The 24,085-nt window shown below is 46.0% G+C and overlaps 1 protein-coding gene across 2 annotated transcripts in view; it reads left to right on the top strand.

Annotated features, from left to right (window-relative positions):
• The window catches only part of CCR6 (C-C motif chemokine receptor 6), a 28,433-nt gene extending 17,138 nt beyond the window's left edge, over positions 1 to 11,295 (top strand). For both annotated transcript variants that reach the window (XM_073022280.1, XM_008007810.3), the window contains exons 2-3: positions 8,193 to 8,297; positions 8,394 to 11,295. In XM_073022280.1, the coding sequence (XP_072878381.1) occupies positions 8,289 to 8,297; positions 8,394 to 9,509 (1,125 nt within the window). In that variant the 5' untranslated portion in view covers positions 8,193 to 8,288 and the 3' untranslated portion in view covers positions 9,510 to 11,295. The remainder of the gene's footprint in view (positions 1 to 8,192; positions 8,298 to 8,393) is intronic.
• The last annotated feature ends 12,790 nt before the right edge of the window (positions 11,296 to 24,085 follow it).

Raw genomic sequence — 24,085 nt, 5'->3', positions numbered from 1 at the left:
CATATTCACTCTTGGCTGTCAGCAGAGGGCCTTTTTAGCTTCTTGGGGCAACCACGCGGCTCAGCTTGTGGTCCCCTCTTCTGTCTGCAACTCCAGCAACAATACATTGAATCTCTCACCTTCAAATCTTTTCTTCTCCCATCTCCGGGGAGAAGGACTCTTCACCTCTAAGGACTTGTGATTGCAGTGGGTCCAACTAGATAACCCAGCATGATCTCTGCCTACCTCCAGGCCCTTAGATCTTTAACTTCATCGCATATGCAAAGTCCCTTTTGCTGTGTAAGGCAACACATGTACAGGTTCTGGTGCCTGTGTCAGGGCCTGGGCATGGAGCCATGATTCTGCTAACCACAAGCGTGACATGGGGCCATGATTCTGCCGACAAGTGCTGTCCCCTGTGTCAGGAGCATCCGTACTCTGTATCTATTTTTGGGTGGGAAAGCCTTAGTGACCAGGGTGGAGAGTATCCAGAGATGAGCAGAGCTGGCTGTCTTTCCGGTTGGTTGCATGTCTGTGGCCACACAGTACTGGTTCACCAGCCTCTTGGTGAGCTTACTAGCAAATACAATTCTTAAGATTTTTGCTGCTGTTGCATTTTCATTTTATATCTGTGTAGTTGCTTATTTATTTTTGTATTTTTATTTTTTATTTTTGATAAGGAGTCTAGCTCTGTCACCCAGGCTGGAGTGCAGTGGCACGATCTCAGCTCTCTGCAACTCCGTCTCCCGGAATCAAGTGATTCTCTTGCTTCAGCCTCCCGAGTAGCTGGGATTGCAGGCGTGTGCCACCACACCTAGCTATTTTTTAATATTTTTGGTAGAGACAGGGTTTCACCATGTTGGCCACACTGGTCTCAAACTCCTGACCTCAAGTGATTCGCCTGCCTTGGCCTCCCAAAGTGCTGGGATTACAGGCGTGAGCCACCGCACCTGGCCTGCTTCTGTAAATCTAAGTGGAGAAGCTTCTATTTTCCCTACTGAATTTTACCACATTAGATTTACCCATTGCTTGATTCTGTCCAGAATATTTGTATGTTGATTCTGTAATCCAATATATTAATTATCTTTTTAGGCTTCTTGACGTCTTCAGACCTAATGAACTTGCCTCCTCTCTTTTTGCCTCTCTCATCAATAGAAGCAATGGGCAGGACACAGCTGAAGGCCGAGATCAGTGCAATGTCAGTAGGGCCTTGTGCCAGCCTGCCGGCAAAGTGGTATCACCGAGCCGATTGTCCAGACACCTAGCAAGCCACCTAATTGTACTTGCACCTGGATCATGGTTCCTCTTCTTGATTGCTTATAAGTTTCAGATTTTATCGTAAGTGTTCAATGTCTGTAACACCTCCCTGATCTGCAGTTTAGTGACTGTGACCACCATGGCTTGGAAATCAGTGTGAGAAGACTGAGTATCACCAAACCCACGCGGACCCGCAAGGGCTCACCACTTCCATTCCAGACGCTCCTGCACTGGCTTAGAATGCCCTCAGCACCCTGCTGGGAACCAACACCCAGCATGTTACCTCAGTCGGAGGCATTCATCTTCTTTCTCTCTGCAAATGGGTTTTGACCTTCCTTGCTCCAGCTCTGTGCTCCTGGACTTCACAGGCACCATTCACTGGAGTCAGGCAACTTCACTGCAACATTCTCTGAGTATCTTTGAAATGATTTTTTTTTTTAAAAGAGTAGAGAGATGCAAAACAGGAATCAAGAAATTCTGCCTTCTCTTGTTTTCAGAACATGTGATAAAGCTCAGCCAATGAGGCATGCCTTCCTGGTGAAGGAGATACTCAGGGGATGGGACATGATGAGTCTCTCATTTGGTGTCATGCTGTCGTGTACCTGCCCTACAGGGTACCCCAGGGGCCCGAAAGGACTCACAAGTCCTGTGAGAGGCTAACATTCAGATGGGGGGCACCAATGAGTTACTGGGACAGGAATAATCGACACTTTACTTGAGGCAGCTGAATATTGGTAAAGAAGCCTCTCAACTGCAAAAACAAATTGAGTCAAATGACATTTCTAAAGTGTGTCATTAGATGACTTTTCCTTAGAGCCCCTGAAACTCCTCCTGCAAAGAACAGTATGTCCTACAGAAGCTCTAGAAGTATTTCTCTGCCCACTTGTTTGGGAAATATCTAAATTCCAAGGACAAGAAAATTACACTTTAAGAATCAGTTGAGCCGAATGTATTTTACATGTGATTTAACGACATCACAGTGAGATCTGGTGAGAATGGTCGTCATGGGGACCACGTGTGAGATAGGAAGTGCTGAACCTCAAAGAGACGGCGTGAGATGGGCTACAGGGGCTGCTTTGCAAGGGTGGGTTCACTGGTTCACCAGGACTTAGCACATTTCCCTGCATCTCTCATCTTCCACTGGTAGATAACAGGGTATCTTGTTCTCAGTTCATTAAAGAAGGAACATAAATATCTACTAAAACATTTTCTTACTGTCTTCACCATCAAAATTTCCTTAATAGGAAATCTGCAGCCTGTTTCTCCAAGCTGCTGGTGACTGCTGCCCGAGATTTGAGATGATGGAGCAAGTTGTGAACAGGATTCTTTACACGTTGAGGTGACACCCATGCCGATCTGTCACCAACACAATTTCCTTAAAACAATTCACACAATTTTTCCTGTGAAAACGGTGGATTGGGGCAGGCACAGGCCGAATCATTTCCAATGACTGTGGCTGGCATACAAGTAAACTTGACAACCATCTTTTTCATTGAGAATCCTGATTCTTAACCGCAGTAACATTAAATTTGTCATTATCTAGAATTGTACATTGTTTATACCTAACAGGTGCATAACACCATCCTAAGAGATACGAAATTTATAAATTTTGGTTCATTGACTTATTCTGACATGAGAATAAATGACAGGAAATTGAAGTAGTGTCTTATGAACAGGACAGAGTGGGCCAGCTTCTCATATCTCTGCCAGGAACTTCCTGCCCTGTGGTCTGTGTATCTGGCTCCCTCCAGGCCTCCTTCTCTCAGGGACCCTCCCTCCGGGCCCCCCTGCCTCCAGGACTCCTCCCTCTGGGACCACCCTTCCTCTGACTCCCTCCCTCTGGGACCTCTCCCTCTAGGACTCTCCTTCCCTCTGGACCCCCTCCCTTTGGGACCCTTCCTTCTGGGACCCCTATCCCTCTGGATCCCCTCTCTCTGGGCCCCTTCCCGACTCCTTCTGCTGACAGGGATCCATCACACAGGCTTCCCAACGCTGGCTTTCTATTCTAGCATGGTACTGTTTTGCAATTATCTGTTTACCTGGCAGCCTTTTGAAGCTCAAGTATGTGTTTGATTCATCTCTGTACTTCAATGCCTCTCCTCAGTAGACAGTTCATAAACATTTGTCGAACTGAGTTAAACTTAAATGCAGAAAATACTGTGTGTCACGGTGCAGTTAAACAAATATTTACCTTAAATGGGGGCCCCGTTAGGCATTGAGTACATGGCGTGCTGGGCCGTCCTCTCTTTTTGGCCCCTGCTGCCCTTCCCATCATCATCAACTCAGCCTCCACATGATGGGGAGGTCACTCCCTCCTGTCCCGTCCCAGCCCCACGCAACTGGGAACCTGTGCTGCTGACCCCACCTTGGCCTGGCATCTGTCCAACCCTCCAGTGGCCGCTTCCCACGCCCCCTGCTCCCTTGTTCTCCAGAGCCGCAGCCCTGCTGCAGGTCTCCCCTTCGCTGTCCCCAAGCCCCTGCCTTCCACCCACACTGCCCACTCCTTCCCACCGTCCTCGCCTCAGTCCTTAGGGAGTCCCCAAAAGCTCTTCTTGCCCCAGAACCTCCCATAACCCCTTAGTGCTCAGGAGCAGATCCTTGCTTTGACTGTTTATGCACTGTCTGTTCCAACACATTTGTATGGAAGAGTAAGCAGGTATTTTTAAATTAACTTTATGGAGGCTAATTTATATGCAATAAATGTCACCGATTGAAGGGTACAATTCAACAGGTCTTGACAAGGGCACACAGCCATGTGCCACCCCCAGAATCAGGACAGAGGACATTTCTGCCCCCACAAAAGCCCCTTGTGCCGCCCAACCCCAGCCAATCCTTTCTTCCCGTCCCGATGACAATCCCTGATTTCATTCCTGCCACTGTTATTTTGCCTTTTCTAGAAATTTTAGGGATGGAATGATGCAGTGCGTGGTCTCTCCTGTCTGGATTTGTTACCAAGCGAAGGTTTTGAGTCACCCCCATTGGAGCATGCATTAGTCGCCCGTTCCTTTTCATGGTTGAGTAGTATATTCTATTGTATGGATACACTTCAACTTGGTTATCTGCTCACCAGTTGACAGACATTTGGGTCTTTTTCAGTTTGGGACGGTTAAGAATAAACCTGCTGGGAATGTTCCAGTGTTAATCCTCTCATGTCTCTTGGGTAGACATGTAGGAGTTGGTTGCAGGTTCCTATGGTGGATGCATGTTCAGCTGTGCAAGAAAGGACCCCGCTGTCTCCTTGGAGTGGCTGTGTGATCTTGCGGTCCCACCAACAAAATGTGAGAGCCCCGGATGCACCATGTCCTCTCCCAGCTTCTTGCCCCCTGTTTAATCGCAGTCCTTCCAGTAGGTGTGAAATGGGATCTCTCTCTGTGTGTGTGTGTGTGTGTGTGTGTGTGTGTATGTGTTCCAGATGGAGTCTCTCTCTGTCACCCAGGCTGGACTGCAGTGGTGTGATCTCAGCTCACTGCAACCTCCGCCTCCTGGGTTCAAGTGATTCTCCTGCCTCAGCCTCCTGAGTAGCTGGGATTACAGGTGCCTGCCATCATGCCTGGCTAATTTTTGTATTTTTAGTAAAGATGGGGTTTCACCATATTGGCCAGACTGGTCTCGAACTCCTGGACTTAAGTGGTCCATCTAACTCAGCCTCCCAAATTGCTGGGATTACAGGCCTGAGCCACTGTGCCCAGCCTTCATTGTGGTTTTAATTTGCATATTCCTTATGATTAATGGCATTGAGCGTCATTTTTGTGTGTATATTTGCCATCCATGTATTTTCTTTGGTGAATTGCCTGTTCACATTTCCTCCTGTTTCTTATTGACTTGTTTATGTTTTTGATAGGGAGTTGTAAAAATTATTTGTATATTCTGGATATAACCTATTATCAGACATAAGTTTTAAAATAGTTTTTTGTATTCAATATATATATTTTTCATTTTCTTGAGTGTCTTTCAAAGAGCAGAAACTTTACATTTTGTACAATCAAGTACAATTTATCAATGTTTTTACAGTTCATTCTGTTTGCAATTTATATAAGAAATTTCTTTTTCCACGGTCACAAAGATTTTCTCCTGTTTTTCCTTCTAGATGTTTTATGCTTTAGCACTCACATTTAGATTTATAACTCATTTGAGTTACCTTTTGCAAATGGTGTGAGGTAAGCCATAAGGATCAACTTTTTGTTCATGTCATTCCGGGACCAGTTATTGAAGACTGTTCTTTTCCCATGCAGTTACCTTGGCACCTAAGTTAAAAATCAGTCTGCCATCTATATGTGGGTCTATGTCTGGACTCTGTTCTGTTCCACCAATTTATGTATCTGTCCTTTCAGAAATCCAACACCGCCACACTTAGTGTAGCTTCCTTGTCAGCTTTGAGATCCGGTAGTGTGAGTCCTCCAATTTTTTTATCTTTTTCAAAATTGTTTTTGCTATTTTAATTTCCTTGAATTTCTATATAAATTTTGGAATTGGCTTGTCAATTTCTTAAAAAAAAAAAAAACCCTACCATAATTTTGATTTAGTTTATGTTGTATCTACAGATCGATTTGGGGAGAAATGATATCTTGAAATTGAATCATTGATAAATTTGAACATGAAATGAATCATTGAAAATTGAACATGATAAATTTCTCCATTAATTTAGGTCTTATTCAATTTTTCCTAACAATGTTTTGTAGTTTTTAGCATATAAATCTCGCATAAATTTTGTTAGATCTATCCACAACTATTTTACATTTTATGATACAATTATATATATAATTGTTGATGCTATTATGTACATTATATATGATATATGTATATATATAGTTTTAACATCCAGATGCTAATTCCAATTGGTGCATTTTATTTTGCATATTGTATATTTCACCTCCCATGCCCTCCACCCCTGCCATACTCTGCAGATTAGAAAGAGCGTGTATCATTTCTCACTGTATTTGTTTTCCTCCTGCCAGGAGCCATAATCTCTTGATGCCTAGTGCCAAGGTCTGAAAATTGTTGATACATTTTGCAGGTTTTTCTGGTTGTTTAATGCAGCAGGGTGCCTTTGGTCTCTGTTAATCCACTGTGGCTGGAAGCTGAAGTTTAGCAGTGGTGTTCTGATTGCTGCGCTTCTTCGGATTGATATGATTACCTCTTCACGTGCTTTTGCAACACAGGGGTCTATATTATGCTTCTTCTGCATACTCTAAAGCACTCAGCTGTATACCTGCTGGGATTACAAAAGTGCAGAGGTGACTCCATGCCTTCCTCCAGGTTTTTAGGTCCAGAGCAGTGATTGAGGGGCAGTGAAGAATTGATCTCTGAGTTGTGACTCCAGGCATCAGGGAAGGAATGGGGTGGAGTAAACAATGAAATGAGAATCAAAATTATGGAAGAAATAGGTTTGGAAAATAATTTAGGGTGAACTTTGTGTTACATGGGCTTCCTTTCCAAAAGATCAGTATCCATGTGGACTCGTAAGTGAGGGCTGATATGGTACAGAGTGGAGGCAAGGAGGGGAGTTCTACCTTCTCTGCCTGTGCACCTTGGGCTGCGCTTCCCTAGCTGCTCCCGCTTGGCGTGGCCAGGCCCACGTGATGCGAGAGCAGGGAAAAAGGAGGAAGATGGGCGATTGGCTGGGAAGCACATCCAACATTAATATCAGAGCATTTCAGGCTGTGGATGTTACTGGGGGGCGTCCAGGGGGTGTTAATAAACAGGACGAGGGACAATGCTGGAAAGGAGGAGTGAGCCTGAGAATAGCGAAGAGTTTTTCTTTCTTTTTAAGTTTGCTTCAAATGGTGGATTTCAAATCCCTTCGTCCTCAGGCCCTCCACAACCGCTCCAGCTCTTCCTGGTCTCCTGCTAAACTTCTTCAGCCTGGACCCATGCATGGCCACTGCTGGCTTTGCCCGCACATGGCGTACTCCATATGGACCCATGTACGGCCACTGCTGGCATTGCTGGCACGTGGCATACTCCATATGGACCCATGCGCCACCACTGTTGGCGTTCCCAGCACATCGTATACTCCATTGTTTCCTAACAATCCAGTTGATTCGGCCAGGCTAGTTGCTCAGTTGTTTCACAAACATAAAGGGCTCATGACTCAGGACTGCTCTTCGGTCTGAGATGAGCTGGTCACCTGAAGGAGATGGCCCTTCTCTGTCAATCACTGGCCCACAGCCTCGCCATTCTCCAAGGACCCTGATTGGAGCCTCCTCCTCCAGGAAACTTTTCCTAACTGTGCCAGCCTCCACCTTTCCTCTGGCACTTGGATTTCTGATGATTAGGATGCCTCTGCCACAGCGGATTCATGCTTGTGACCTGGAATGTCTACTGGAAAGGTCTGTGGCTGTGGAGAAGCAGGTGCATTTCTCTCCAGCGCCTTCCCAGGCTGGAGCAGCTTGTTCGGTGTGTCTTGAGAACGGCACTCATAGTCAAACTTTAAATTCTACTGGAGATTCTCACATGCCCACAGGGGCGAACATCACTGACATATATTGTGAACGACTGAAAGCCTAGGACTATGAATTATACATTTTCTATGCACATTCACACTTCTATTTGTTGAATGTTTTTAAATTTTGCATAAAGATTTTTGTGTAGATCAAACCTGTGGATTTCTGAGAGCACCTTATTTAAACTATAGATAAAGGGTTGGCAAATTATAGCCTCTAGCCAACCAAGCCCGGCGAGGCCTGTTCAATTATGTAATCGTAGATGCTTTCAAGCTCCAAAGGCAGATTTGAGGAGCTGTGACAGAGACCATATGGCCCACAAAGCCTAAAATATGTACTCTCTGACCCTTTACAGAAAGAGGTTGTTGATGCCTATTCTCAATAAATATTTGCATGTAAAATAGTGTGCTGTGCACTCTGTTCACACGAGATGGAATGCTGGTCACTTAAGTGTCTGGCTCTCCAGGGATACCTGTGTTAACTGTAGTGCATTCTGCCTTCTTTCCTTCCTAGAGTCACTTCCACTTTCCTGCTACCACTGCCTGTGAGCTGAAGGGGCTGAACCATACCCTCCTCTTTCTACATCCAGCCTGCATTTTTTTGCCCACAATGAGCGGGGTAAGATTTTTATTTTTGGCAAGGAGTATAATTTGGGTTCTTTGTGGCTGCTTGAACATTGCACTGCCGCTAACTCTGTCTTTGTTTCCTTTCCAGGAATCAATGAATTTCAGCGATGTTTTCGACTCCAGTGAAGATTATTTTGTGTCAGTCAATACTTCCTATTACACAGTTGATTCTGAAATGTTAGTGTGCACCTTGCACGAGGTCAGGCAGTTCTCCAGGCTGTTTGTACCGATCGCCTACTCCTTGATCTGTGTCTTTGGCCTCCTGGGGAATATTCTGGTGGTGATCACTTTTGCTTTTTATAAGAAGGCCAGGTCTATGACAGACGTCTATCTCTTGAACATGGCCATTGCAGACATCCTCTTTGTTCTTACTCTCCCATTCTGGGCAGTGAGTCACGCCACCGGTGCATGGGTTTTCAGCAATGCCATGTGCAAGTTGATGAAAGGCATCTATGCCATCAACTTTAACTGCGGGATGCTGCTCCTGACTTGCATTAGCATGGACCGGTACATCGCCATCGTACAGGCAACGAAGTCGTTCCGGCTCCGATACAGAACACTGCTGCGCAGCAAAGTCATCTGCCTTATTGTGTGGGGAGTGTCAGTCATCATCTCCAGCTCAACTTTTATCTTCAACCAGAAATACAACACCCAAGGCAGCGATGTCTGCGAGCCCAAGTACCAGACCGTCTCGGAGCCCATCAAGTGGAAGCTGCTGATGTTGGGGCTTGAGCTACTCTTCGGTTTCTTTATCCCTTTGATGTTCATGATATTTTGTTACATGTTCATTGTCAAAACCTTGGTGCAAGCTCAGAATTCTAAAAGGCACAAAGCCATCCGTGTAATCATAGCCGTGGTGCTTGTGTTTCTGGCTTGTCAGATTCCTCATAACATGGTCCTGCTCGTGACGGCTGCAAATTTGGGTAATATGAACCGATCCTGCCAGAATGAAAAGCTACTTGGCTATACGAAAACTGTCACAGAAGTCCTAGCTTTCCTGCACTGCTGCCTGAACCCCGTGCTCTATGCTTTTATTGGGCAGAAGTTCAGAAACTACTTTCTGAAGATCATGAAGGACCTGTGGTGTGTGAGAAGGAAGTACAAGTCCTCGGGCTTCTCCTGTGCCGGGAGGTACTCAGAAAACATTTCCCGGCAGACCAGTGAGACCGCAGATAACGAAAATGCGTCGTCCTTCACTATGTGATGGGAAGCTGAGTCTCTCTAAGGCATGTGTGAAACATACTCATAGATGTTCTGCAAAAAAAAAGTCTATGGCCAAATATGCATGGAAAATGTGGGAATTAAGCAAAATCAAGCAAGCGTCTCTCCTGCGAAACTTAACGTGCTCATGGGCTGTGTGATCTCTTCAGGGTGGGGTGGTCTCTGATAGGCAGCATCTTCCGGCACACTTTACAAGGAATGTTTTGTAGCTCTGGGGTATATATCTGCCCGGTGTTTCACAAAACGGCCTTTGGGAAATGCTGAATTAAAGTGAATTGTTGACAAATGTAAACATTTTCAGAAATACTCAAGAAGCGGTCACAGATCACAGTGTCTTTTGGTTACAACACAAAACGATGGCATGGTTTGAAAAACTAAAACAGAAAAAAACAAACGGAAGCCCGCACATCGCTCGTTTTAGGCAAATGTTTAAACGTTTTATCTATCAGAATGTTTATTGTTGCTGGTTATAAGCAGCAGGATTGGCCGGCTGGTGTTTTCTCATTTCCCTTTGATACGGGCAACAATCTGACCCTGTAAAACAGAGGCGGAAAGACAAGCTCAAGTGTTGACAACCTGGAAGCGCTTCAGGAAGATGGGGACAATGGCAGAACAAGTGTTGGTGACAATTGTCACCAACTGGATAAAGCGGCTCAGGTTGTAGTGGGCCATTAAGGAAGTGTCAGTTTGCTTTTATTTCCCTGGGAGCTGTTCTCTGTCATGAGTGACTCTTTTCTCAATGTTCATTAGGCTGAGAGTGCTATGAAGACAGGAGCTAGAATCATCTCGCTCACAGCTGTCCTCTGAGTGCCTAGAGGAGTTCCAGCAAACAAAATGGACTCAACAGAGATTTGATTAATGAATTGTAATGAAGTTGGGATTTATTGTACAGTTTAAAATGTTAGATTTTTTAATTTTTTAAATAAGTAGAATACTTTTTTTTTTTTTTAAATAAGCAACTGTACTGAGACAATGTAGAAAGAAGTTTTGTTCTATTTCTTTAATGTGGTTGAAGAGTAATGTGTGGCTGAAGACTTTTGTTATAAGGAGCTGCAGATTAGCCAGGGTACAGCTGGAATTATGCAGGCTTCTGATAATGATTTTAAAGGGGTCTGAAGTTTGTGATAGAATCAGATTTTAACAACTCTCTTCAACGACATAGAAAATTCATGGAACTCATGTTTTTAAAGGGCTATGTAAATATATGAACCTTAGAAAAATATCAACTTGTGTTACAAAAAATACAAACACGTGTTAGGAAGGTACTGTCATGGGCTAGGCACGGTGGCTCATGCCTGTAATCCCAGCATTTTGGGAAGCTAAGACAGGCAGATCACTTGAGGTCAGGAGTTCAAGACCAGCCTGGCCAACATGATGAAACCCCCTCTCTACTACAAATACAAAAATTTGCCAGGTGTGGTGGTGGGTGCCTATAACCCCAGCTACTCGGGAGGCTGAGGCGGGAGAATTGCTTGAACCCAGGAGGCAGAGGTTGCAGTGAGCTGAGATCATGCCATTGTACTCCAGCCTGGGCGACAGAGCAAGATTCCGTCTCAAAAAAAAAAAAGGAAAATAAATACTGTCATGAATTACAAAAATACCGACACGTTTAAACCTGACAATGATGTTATTTGAAACTTTATATTGTTCTCATAAGCTTTAACTATATCTCTCTTTAAAATGCAAAATAATGTCTTAAGATTCAAAGTCTGTATTTTTAAAGCATGGGTTTGGCTTTGCAAAATAAAAAATGCGTTCTGTACATGAAATAGGAATCGTCTTTCAGCTTCAAGGTTCAGAGTGAGGGGCCCACTGTCTGGAGAAGGTGGTATTCAGGCTTTCTCATGTCCTTCAAATCTGTTAGTGTTTGACTCTAGAAAGCAAAGCAGAGGAGTTGTTACCCAGACACTTCTTTCAGTGTGATCAATGCACTGATGTGATCTAAGAAGATGATTCATGCTTGAAAACTGGCACAGAAACATCGTGCTTATTTGCCTAAACTGGGAAATGACCTTCTCTGCATAATTTAAATGCTCAGATAAATGAAACTGACTTCTTTAAGAATAACTTTTTAAACATTTTAGCTATGATGTATAAAAATGTTTCTAAACTATACCACATACTGTATTTCTTCTTAAATATAGTACATTAGGTAACCTCATTTTTCTTGCTGTCTTGGGCATCAGAACAGGTGCCACGGTAACTTGACACTCTTAGGAGACATTAAGATAGAAGGGGCTGTTCTTCAGTGGTTCCCATTGATTCTCCCCATATCGTTTCGCTTTCAGGCTCTGACCGTCTCTTCCTGAACCTTAACTGTCTGCCGTTAGTCCTCCTCTCCACTCATTGCAAACATTGTTCTATATGTTTGGTGGGGAATTCAGCTCTCTGCGCTTGTCAGAATTGTCTGTTAATAGTGGCAATGTGTTAGAACCTCCCAGTATTCAATTATCTCTAGATACGTGAGATCTTACTATATGTAAATCTCAACATTTAGGTTCTTATGTATTACCTTGCAAATTGTACATGATTTGCTTCTAAGGACAGACAGACTGGATTTTAAATGAGGCCAGGAAAACACAGAATTTTCAAATCCTTTTAAGACTTGTGGTAACGTGTGCAAATGACAGGCATTCTGGAGATATATGTACAGAGAATGTGGTCTCCATGAATGTAGTATATGTGCTAAAGTTTGCTGGAACGTCGGTTTCCTGGGGCTGCCCTAACAAAATACCACAGACTGAGTGGCTTGAACAGCACATTTATGCCTCACATTTTTAGAGGCTGGTTAAGGTGTTGGCAAGGTTGGTTTCTCCTGAGGCCTCAAATGGCTTTTCCTCTGTGAGCTGAAACTTCTTATAAGGACACTAGTCAGATTGGATTATAGCCCACCCAAAAGGCCCTTTTCAACTTAATCACTGGTCTAAAATGCTTGTCTGTAAATATCATCACTTTCTGAGATACCGAGGGTTAGGACTTTGACATATGAATTTTAACGGGACACCATTTGGTCCCTAACATCTATTTCCCTGAAGGTAGGGCATATTTTCCTATTAAAGTTAACCTAGACAGGTGAGAATTTCTTTCTACATAGTTTCCTCCTTTCCAATAAGTTATGTTCCAAACATTCATTCCCATTTCAGCTTTTCAGGTGCAGATCTCACAGAGAGACAGCAGAGAAGGGCTGTGGTCCCTGGTGAGACAACACCTGCCTTTCTAACCTGCACAGCCTTGAGCTCCAGCACCCACCCATGCACAGCCTTGAGCTCCAGCACCCACCCGTGCACAGCCTTGAGCTCCAGCACCCACCCGTGCACAGCCTTGAGCTCCAACACCCACCCGTGCACAGCCTTGAGCTCCAGCACCCACCCGTGCACAGCCTTGAGCTCCAGCACCCACCCGTGCACAGCCTTGAGCTCCAGCACCCACCCGTGCACAGCCTTGAGCTCCAGCACCCATCTGTGCACAGCCTTGAGCTCCAGCACCCACCTGTGCATAGCCTTGAGCTCCAGCACCCACCCGTGGTGCAAGTTTCAGTATCTGATCCCAGTGGTTCACCTCCTGCCTTGGTCCCTGCCCTGAGGGGTAGCATCTCCTCCCCTCCCAGTTCTCTGGCAGGGAAGTGGGGAATTTCCCCAAGTCTGAGTGGCCTCCATATTCAAAGCAGAGACATCCCCCTCTCAAGGACCTGAGGATGGTGATCTCAGCTGTGACAGCAGAAAGCAGCTGTGATAGTCCAGGGGGGGCCAGGCCCTGTTGTGCCCCCTATTTGTATAAACAGAGCATTCAAAACTCATGACTTCAGGGGGGCTCTCTCTTGTCTTAATGTCATTCTTGGGGCACATTCTTCTGTAGGACACAGAAGGAGGTGGCATTTTACATTTACCGTTAGACGATTTGAGTCATTGCAGCCTCACAGAGCACAGCTGCCCTAATGCATTCTACATTCTGCTGGCTGCTCTGTGGAGAACCTGACATATTCATGGTCTTTGTGCTCAGGGATTTCACGGAATAAAGAGGCTGCAGCATTTGGATGAAGGCCACCCTCGCTCTGGCGTGTTTGCAGAGCTCAGGGTGGGCTGCATTCTACATTCTGCTGGCTGCTCTGAGAACCTGACGCACTCCCAATCCTGTGATTTCACAGAATAAAGAGGCTGCAGCATTCGGATGCAGGCCCCTCACTCTGGCGTGTTTGCAGAGCTCAGGGTGGTCTGTCGTGACCTGATTTCATGCTTATGACTCAGTATGCACAGCTGCAATCTTCTTCCTTGCACTGCATTTGCCAGTAGATGATATTCCTGATGCCTTATTTAAGTAAATCCATGTAAGAGCGAAGGCAAGAATGATGATGATATTCATGTGCCTTATTTAGGTAAATCCATATAAGAGAGAAGGCAGGAATGAAGATGATATTCTTGTGCCTTATTTAGGTCAATCCATATAAGAGAGAAGGCAGGAACGATTTATATTTTCTACTTCTTGGCTGATTCCTCTCGAGAGTCCAGGTGGACAGCCAGGGATGACGGGCAGAGCACTGTTCTCCTCACCTCAAGGCTGTCCTCAGCCCAAGGGAGCTGCTGTACCTCCTTCCAGCCCATTTCCATTCTAGACAACAAGAAGCAGGATGGGGGAAGCAGGTGGCCTTAAAGACACAACTGGAAAACTGTGGAAATCACTTCTGCTCCCAGCGTGGGAGCCTTCACTTAGTCACATGGTTACAGCCAGGTGAAAGAAAGTCTGGGACTCTCTTCAGTGGGTGGCCATGTGTCCACGTGCACTCAGTAATCACAAACACACCATGTATGAAGGGGGAGAGATACTGAGAAAAGCACTTTCATGGAGAGGAGGCAGCCGGACTCCTCTCTTTAACCAGAGGGGAGGGCCTGCATCTCCACAGCGGTAGATGAGTGGTAGCCGAGGCAGCCTATGAGGCCAAGGCCATTCAGGAGTTATGGCTGGCCCTGTGCAACGAGGCTGGGGTCACCTGGGATGCGCCCTGTACACAGGGGCCTTTTCTCCTGTAGCCCACTAATAATTACCACAGTGCCCGCGGCTGGTCCATCTAAATGTTCAGAATACTGTATTTAGAATTAGTGTTAACATTCGAATAAGGTTTCATTTTCCTGCCTAACATTGAAAGAACTGGATTCTTGGATTTCACATGACATTTTGGGGTCCCTTTTCTGAACCTAGAATGTAAACAGATGAGCTAGCACTTCACGCCAGTGGGGAGCAAATGTGATTCCTAAAGTCCTGGCTTCACCAGGAGCCGAGTTCCTGAGCCGGCCAGGAGTACCCCTGCCCTGGACGGGGCACTGCTGCCCTCTGGTGCACGAGCCACCTCCCAGCGCCTGCACCTGCTCCTGGAGACACCTTCCTTAGTGGGGAAACTCTACAGTTTATTTTGGATAACAAGTATGTGAAATTAATAGAATCTTATACTAACTTTTTGCACCCGTGGCGAAAAATCTTCAGAAAAATATCACTGCACTATTGCTCCTGTTCATTTTTTTTCTTTGTTGCTTTTAACATTCGCAATAGTAGATTGACTCTTTCCTTTTTATTTTATTTTATGTTTTTGCTATGTGAACATATACGTAGCAGAATAAATATATATTTATTCCTGTGTAAATCAGGAAATACAGCCTCTCTATATTTTTATGGCAGATAATGTAGAATGACTTTTAGGATATTAAGTTAATAAAAAGAAGATATCTAAAATGATGTGATCTCTACTCACCAAGAATTCATTATACAAGTCCAAAATTAAGGAAAAAGGTGAATAATCATTCCAGGCAACCTCCCTTTTCCAGCTTGGTGAATCCTGGCACATAGGACTGTTTTCCTCTGATCTGCACTAGGACGGCAGAGGAGTGCGTGTGGCCCTGGGCGAGCTGGCTTTCATGGTTGTCCTTGCTGTCTTTGGGCCCCCAGGCGTCTGGGTGGGGCGGGAGAGGCAGTCTCTCCTTAGGTAAAGCCTTCTCAGGACCCCTCTTTCTCTAGTCCTCCGCAGACCTGACTTGACTCTGTCCTCACACGAATGCATCAGAGGCCGTGGCCATGGGTGCCCTCTGAGAACCAGCACCCTGGCCCTGTCCCTCAGCCTCCTGGGCCTCCTCACTCACGTTTCTCCAGGGAATGTGACAGAGACAATGTGGCTGTGTGGCAGGGCTGGGGGTGCAACCAGGGAAGTGTTCATGACCTGAGATCTCTCCTATCAGCTGTTTGCTCGGCTCGCCGCTCACTCTAACCAGCTACAGAGCATCTATTTTGTGGCGTGGGTAGCTGCCCACCACCCTTGCCTCCTGGGCCCACGGCTGAGCCACCTTGCCCAGCCCCTGGGGACTCTGTGGGGCATGGGACTGAGGTCTGGCCGGAGATGCTTGAACACAGGTGAAATGCATCATTTCCAGGTCTGGTGCTCAAAACCACTTACAGGTGCGCCTGCTGGCTTTCTCCTGACGGCTGGAGGGAGCAGGCCCAGGAGATCTTGGAAGCAGCTGCTGGAAACAGCAGAACCTGAATACACTGACCCTCCACATGCCTGGTACTCCTGTGTGAGCAAGAAATGAACTTCTGTTGGATTTGAGTCAACCTACATTGAATTTTGTTTCATGATTTACTCATCTGAGGCATGGGCCATCGTTCTGAGCTGTCCCCAGGCCTGACTCTCCATGGCTCTGGCCCACCTGCCCCCCTTCTTCCCCACTCACGTGTGCCCATCGGCCTTGGTGGAAGCTTTGCACAGGAGATGTGGCATTGTAGGGGCTCTGCCATCTTCTGTGGCCAGTTCCAGGGCCCAGGGCTTTGGCTCTCCCCCAATCCTTTGTCGCCAGCTTCAAAGGTAGAAGTCACCCTCCCCAGCAAAGGCCGACCTGGTCTGGGATTGGATGCACCTGTGGTGCCTGTTGATTGTCCTAAACTCCACTCCCAGTAGCAGTGCTGCACGCCCACACCCCTGCCCTGGGTCTGCCGTGGGTCAAGTGGAAGATTGTTCCCATCTAATAATAAAAAGGAAAGTGAGATGGACACAAACTCTGAACCCCACTTCTGTATTCTGCCCTCTCTCCTGGTCTTCTACCTGTTTCCAATGCTCCCATTCACTCTGGAGCCCCTGAAGTTTGGCCCCTGCCCCCATCCCACCAAACTGTCTTCGAGAAGGCTGCCCTGTGCTTTATGCAGCCAATGCAGCAGACGCCTCTCAGCTGCCTCCTGCAGGTAGCACAAGCCCCTCTCCAGGGCCTGGGCAGTGGGCTTTGCTCTCCTCCCTCTCAGGTGGGCAGCTCCGTTTCTGCCTCACTTTGGCTCCTCCAACTCTATTTGACCCTGACATGCAGTGGTGGTCCTGACACCAGGCTGGGTTTCCCTTTCTCCTCTCCCTGCCTGCTCTCCCCAGGCCATCCTGTCACCCCTGGACTTCAGGATGGCACACAGGCTGATGGCACCAGCATGTGCATCTCAACTCTAGACCTTCCTCAAAGACCCTGCCAGGCCTGATCCCATGCAGTCCTCACTGCCGCACTCATCTCTGGCCCCTTGGCATGGATCAGGTGGGCTCACCCTGTAAGGTTGTACTTGAGGACCCTCCTGCCGATGCTGCACCCTCTTCTTGGCCTCCTTGCTTCACATACACTTGCCTATCTGCCTGTTCATGGATTTGTCCTGTGCATCTTACCTTCCATAGCCTATGTCTCCCATGGAGGTGAAGCAAAGTTAGGGCTGCACTGTGTCATGCAGAGTCATGCACTCAAGACCCATGTCCAGTTAATATGCAGGTAAAGAAAAGGCTCTTAGTACCACTTCAAGGGCCATGTCCATCCAACCATCCTTGACTTCTTGGTTTGGGCTGCACTTCTGATTCCAATGTGCTTTGTAAATAAATACCACCTAGAGCAATTACAAATGCATCACCTTTATTTTTGTTTGCATGATAGGAGGCCCCTAAAGTGAGTTCTTTGGCAGGGAATAGCTTTTCAACTCTGAGTCCCTAGTTCATCCATCAGGCATATAATTGTCACTCAGATGTTTTCTTCTCCGTAAACTCTTCAGTCCAACCTACAGCACCAATATTGCTGTTACAGGCTTGTCTTGCTAAGATGAGTCACAGGGGCAGGTGAGATGTCTTGAGGTTGCATCATGGAATAAGCAGTGAATTTATTAAGCCATGGTTAGTAGTAATAAGTTGAGTATGAGTTGGGTCAAAGCAACATGTGCTATTATCTGAGTCTATTTTGATGCCGAATTTCTCAGAGAAGCAAATGTGTAACCCTCTTTTTGGGTATTATGTAGACCTTGTCTTTTAAATGGTAGGTTTGGCTTCCTTGACTCTCGCCTAGAGATTTTCAGACCATGTCAATACTTTGCAACTAAAGAAGGGATGCTGGGCTGGCCGGCTGCCAACCACGGCTACCCTGAGGCTCCTGCTGGCTGTTATAGTTGCCATGGTTCAGAGGGCAGCCGGGGCCCCACAGGGTCCCAGTGAGGGTGGGCTGGGCTGAGGGGAGGGTGCCCACCTACCAACCACCAGCGCCCCGTGGGGCCCCTCCATCTGCCGTCTGGATATGAATGGGTGTTGCGCCTGTGGTGGTTCCAGATCAGTCTGTGTCATCTTCTAGTCCCACCCCTCTGCCACCCATGAAGGGTGGTGGGTATCCTCTGCCCCGTCTGCCAATGAAGCTATTTTCATCAGTTCCCCCACCCACACACTCCTTACGTACCAAGCAATTCGATGATGAAGTCACTCGTTTTCAGTATATTTTGCCTACATTTTAATTGTTTCCTTCCTTTGTTTTTTTTTTTTTTTGTTTTTTTTTTGTTTTTTTTTTAAGCGGGTTTTTATTTGTAAACTTACTATTGGCAAAAGAAAAAACTAATGCATTTTTCTAGACAACAAGCTCTTAAAATTGTGTGATTCTGGTGTTCGAAATTTTTTGAAATACAAAATGTTTTGGAATACAATAAAAGTTCTAATTGCTTTTAGAGCAATTGTAGGTAAAATAATGCAATCACACGTGTGCTCCAGGCACCGTGGACTCCTTATTATGGAACTGGATTGGAGCCTTTTGAAAACAGATATATGAGGGCTTCAGAGTTTTAGTAAATATGAGAAGAAGGAGTCATTAAAGACGAGAGTGTTTCCTTTCCCGGAGGAATTTTCCTAGCCACTGATGTGTGCATTAGAAACTAAAACCCTCCTGGCAGGTTCTGCCAGCAGCACAGAGGGGCCATGTTCCGGCATCGCGTTTCCTGCTCTAGAACGTCCAGTGTGCTCCAGCCCAAGTGCCTGCTCAGGTTTAAAGGGGGTTTCTTTTGCCAGTACTTAACAAAGTTAAAAATAATCACTATTGTTAAATAGATCTTTAATGTGTTTTAAATGGCAAAAGCACTTCACTCAGAATTGGTGATTCATTTCACGCATGTGTTGAGTGGGGATAGGTTTGTGGCAAGAGTTGGCTGCTTTTATCTTGCTGAATGAAGAAAGTATAATATAAATATATAGCCAATAGAGCAATTTGAGTTTCTGGGCCCTGTCCAGAGGTCAATAGGAAATCTGGTGAATTTCCATTTTTTAATAGCACTACACAAATATACGACTGGTGTGGTGTTGCGTGAGAACCGTTTGGTTTTGTGTAGAACAGAGCCATGCCACAGCTCTGGGGGCCACAGAGCACAGCATAGTAGGGGAGTCTGGGGGTCACCATGCTGTGTGATGCGGGGGGCACGGGGAGGGAGAAGAGAAAAGCCTGAAAGTAAGAGGCACAAAGCACACGTGGGTGAGAGAAGCTGAAGGTGGTGAAAATGGAAATGAAGGGGTAAAAGCAAACCTTTTGAAAATCTGCACCACCAGCCATCCCCGAAATCGCTGCCTCTGGTTGCACAGCACATTCCTGACTGTCAGTCGTGGCTCTCCAGGAAGGCAGAATCACAAGCGGTGCACGTAGATTAAGGGATTTATTTAAAGGCATTGGTGCCCAAGCTTGAGGCGGGCGAGTCTGAGACCCATGGGGCAGGCTGGCAGGAGGGAAACTCAAGCGCAGAATGGAGGTGGGGTTCCTTCTCCAGGAACCCGCGGATTTTGCTCTTAAAGCCAAAGGATGGGATGAGGCCCACAGGCGTTGTAGAGGGTCACCTGCTCTACTCAGAGTCAACTGAGAACAGGCGCTCATCACAGCCACAGTGAACCCCCGCCGCAGCGTCTAGACTTCCGTCTGACCATCGGGCACCATGGCCCGGCCAGGTTCACTTATGAAATTGAGCATCATACTTCCCAAGGAAGGGACACCAAAATGATGTTTGAAACCCGGTGAAGTGTGGTCCACACACATACATGCCTGCAGGGATGAGGCAGGGACCTGAATGGGAGAAGGGTGAGCACACCCCACCTCTGGGCGCCAGCTCCTAGGCCCAGCCAATGCAGAGCGGGAGTGAGGGCTCAGGGCTTGCAAATCTTCTTGTGTTCAAGAAGAGCTGAAATCTAGCCTTTTAAAAATGCAGAGACTCACTTGAAAAACAAAAACAACTCAACTAAATATAATGTGTGCATTTTAAAATTATTTGTGAGCCAATCAAAATTTGTCGGTCAGCTGAATTTAGGCCTTGGACAGCCAGTTAAAGGGTTGTGAGATGAACGGGATTTAAGTGGTCAATACACAGCCGCCAGCCCGGGAACTTGCTCCCCACCCTAGCTGCCAGGTCTGTGACGGCAAAGCAGGTGTTCTGGGTCTAATAGAGAGCGCATGTCTGGGTCTGATGTCTTCTCTCCTTCCCTCTCACCTGCTTCCTCCTCCTCCCCCTTCTCCCTCTGTAGACAGAGATGCCTCTTGCCTGGAAGGGCTGCCTTGGCATCTGGGAGCGAAGGGAAACTCTCTGGGGCTGATTTCCATCCCACTCTTGTCTCCAGAAACTGCTAGAGATGTAAAGTGAAAAAGGTAGCAGAAATGTCACAGAAGGAAGACTCAATTCCCTTGTTGACTCAAAGTGGTGCATTAAGCAAACTGTCCCTTTTGAATGAAGATGTGGGGAGCATTTTGTTCTCCTTTCTATGGGCTGAGCTGGGCTGACAGAGAGGATTCCTTCATGTGCTCCAAGTGGCCACAGCCTGAGTTGGCAGCCACATCCCAGGGGAGGAGGTTGACACACACAAAGTTAGTGGTCTTGGCCCAACTCATTTCCTTGGCAAACTCAGTTTTTTTTGTCTTTGTATGACTTTTGGAAGCAGGTGGCTGCTGGGAAATGCAGTCTCTAGGTTTCACCAGCAGATAGGAGAGAGGGCAGAGCCATCCCCTAGAGCCTACATCTGGCATTTGAGTCCTAGTCTTGTCCCTTGCTGGTTGTGTGAGTTTGTGTGAGTTATTCCAACCCTCACATTCCCAGTTTTCTTATCTGTAAAATGGGCATTAATGATAGTACTTATCCCATGTGTGTTTAAGATAAATAAATACTGTCTTAGAGTAAGTATGTCATAAACATCATCACAATTCAGACAAGAGCATCCTGGGGCCTGCATGGGAAGGTGGGGTGTAGGCAAGAAAGTCAGGGTGGACAGGGTGGAAACTGGTTACCAACTGCTAATAAGCCATGGAGGAGACCCAGCCTCTTCCCCAATTCCTACAATTCCTACCATGTTGGACTCAGTTGGCTTAACTTAGGAAACAAGAAGTAGTTTGGGCCCAATATTAATGCTGCTATCCTTTATTGGAATGTTAAATACAACAAAACAACTGTTCCGTCTTATTGTATACTTTTGGAAGAAAATCTGTAAAAGAGAAATCCTGTAAAAGAGAAATCTGTAAAAGAGTACTTTTTGGTTGCTCTTACATGTCTAAGTTTTCTTTTCACTTAAAATATTCCCTCAACATAATCTTAATTTCCCATATCTGTAGATGCATTGCTGTTTTATTCACTCATTACAAAAAAGCAGAGTCTGATCCATTGAGGGTGCAGAATTCAGTGTTTCCCAAACATACTTCAACATGGAACTTTCCTGTGGGGCATCTCCAAGGACAAGCGTTGGCATGAACTCATGTTGAAGGAGGCTGCTTTAGCAATTCAATGTTTCCAAGAACCTTACTGGGTACAGGTTAGCATGACCTCCCTTTTATAGACATGGAAACAAGGTAGTTATGTGACTTACTGGAGGGTGTAAGTTACAAGTGACACATGGAGAACCTGAAACTTTAATCCAAGGATGTCTGGCTTCATGCACCATCTGTCTCAGCCTCTTGTCTTGTTTTCTTTGGAAATCAAAGGCCTTGCCTTTGTCATCCTCCAGTTACTAAATGATAAAGCTGTGAAGCATTTCACTGAGTTTCTTCTGGGTGCCTGGATTTGGTGACTGTATGGTGGCCTTTAAGAAAAGATTTCACGGCAAGATGTTTCTGAAAGTTTCCACCAGGTGCAGGTGATGCATTTGAGTTGACAGCAAGCAAGCATGTGGCCAGGGTCAAATGCTGGCCAGGACCACCGGCTTCCGGCACCTTCCCGAGTCCAAGCTCAGCATCTGTTCTCCTTGCCAACCCTTGTAGACGGTTTTCTATTGGGGTCTGCAGGAAATTCTTGTTTGGATGCCTTTAATATATTTCATTTCTGTCCTAGTCTTCTATTCTGCATGGGCAACAGCAAGTCAAGAATGGCAGACACACAGCTCTTGGGGACTGATGACACAGCTCTTGGGGACTGATGGCACAGCAGAGAAGGGGCCATAGGCAGTGATGTTCTGGAGAGTCGACTGTGAAATATTTAGGAATTTGGACAGCCAGTTGTTAAAACTGCTGGTAGCTTGACATCAGCCATGCTGGGAGTATATATACAACGGAAACTAGAAAATGCTACTTTTCTACTGCTTTCCTTTTTCTACAGAGAGTCAGTTTGCCAGAACACCTCTGGATATAAAGAAAATCAAAATATAAGTGAGCAAAAATAAGCCCAAAGACAAAGGTGACAAAGAGGAGAAAAATGGGGGCTATTGTCTGAAGGTTCGTGTTCCCCACAAAATTCATGTTAAAACCTGTGGTGGTAGGGTTGGGCATGGTGGCTCATGCCTCTAATCCCAGCACTTCAGGAGGCCGAGGTGGGTAGATCACTTGAGGCCAGGAGTTTGAGATCAACCTGGGCAGCATAGCGAAACTCTGTCTCAACTAAAAACACAAAAATTAGCCAAGCATGAAGATGTGCACCTGTAATCCCAGCTGTGTGAGGGCACAGCAACATGGTGCCATCTTTGAAGCTGAGAACAGCCCTCCCCAGACACTGAATCTGCTGGCACCTTATCTTGGACTTCCCAGGCTCCAGAGTTGCAATCAACGCATTTCTGCTATTTATAAATTACCCAGTCTACAGTGTTGTGTTAGAGTAGCCCAAAGGGACTAAAACAAGAGGAGACCACAACATAAGAGCACTGGAGCAGTTCCAGGAGATCTAGGACTGCATCTCGGTTTTGTCATTTAGTGGCCATGCAGGCTTGGTCAAGCTCCTGAGCCTCTTGGAGTATCAGTTTTCTGATCTATAAATGAGGATATTGATACCTTCCTTGCTTATCTCATAGGTTTTGTCAACAACAACTACTTATTATACAACGACATTGGGACCTTTTGCATTTTGGCTGTGCTGGCTTATGGAAGCAGACATACATAGACTGTCTACACTCTCAAACCATGTGTCTGATTTATGGAAAGGTGTGTCAGTGTATGAGTCCGTTTTCTCTTGCTGTAACTGAATACTGCAGACAGGGTAATTTATAAAGAATAGAGGTTGATTTAACTCATGGTTCTGGAGGCTGGGAAGTACAGGATCAGCAGCTGCATCTCATGAGGGCCTTCTTACTATGTTATCTCACAACGGAAGAGTAGAAGGGCAAGCAAGTGTGTGTGAAAGAGAAAGCCCAAGGGGCCCATTCTTGCTATAACTAACCCATTCATTCATGTGGGTGGGGGCCCATGACCTAATCGCTTCTTAAAGTCTCACCTCTCGCCCTGTTAGAATGACAATTAAGTTTCACCTTGAGTTTTGGAGGGGACATTCAAATCATAGCAGGCTGATTATGAGGAATCAAGATAAAACAGCCAGGGCCATATAGGAGTGCCTGTCACATTCTCGTAAAGGAAGGTCATTAAATGAACTGGGTTTTGAAATGTCAGAGAGTGAAGGAGTAAGGGAGCATTACCTGAAGAAGAAAGAAGAAATCAAGAGGGCTGGGCTCTCTGTGTAACAGCAGCATTGCTGCAATGCTGGGAGGAAAGAAGGTGAAAGGGTCCTACCCAAGGAAGACAAAAGAGAAGATCTTTCACTCTTCTGTTTTCACTGTCCCTTTGTTTTCTCACCACAACCCACACAATATTTTTTAAGGGTCCCCTTTTTATTGAAAAATCTTGTGCCATTTGTGGAGAGGAGAATGTGGCCTTCTAAGTTACACTGAGGGAAACGCTGATCTCTTCTCTGCATGTTGGGCAGGGCCTGGCCTGCAGGCAGCTGAATCCCCATGGTTGGTTTTGAGTGGTACTTTCATGTTTGTTCAGCCGTCTTCACAGTCCCTTGAAGGTGTCACTATCTTCATTTTTTTCA

Source organism: Chlorocebus sabaeus, chromosome 13 (assembly GCF_047675955.1).
Source record: "Chlorocebus sabaeus isolate Y175 chromosome 13, mChlSab1.0.hap1, whole genome shotgun sequence".
Classification (NCBI taxonomy): Eukaryota; Metazoa; Chordata; class Mammalia; order Primates; family Cercopithecidae; genus Chlorocebus; species Chlorocebus sabaeus.
Note: the sequence above shows the minus strand (reverse complement) of the source record. Positions and strands in the feature narration are given on the sequence as shown.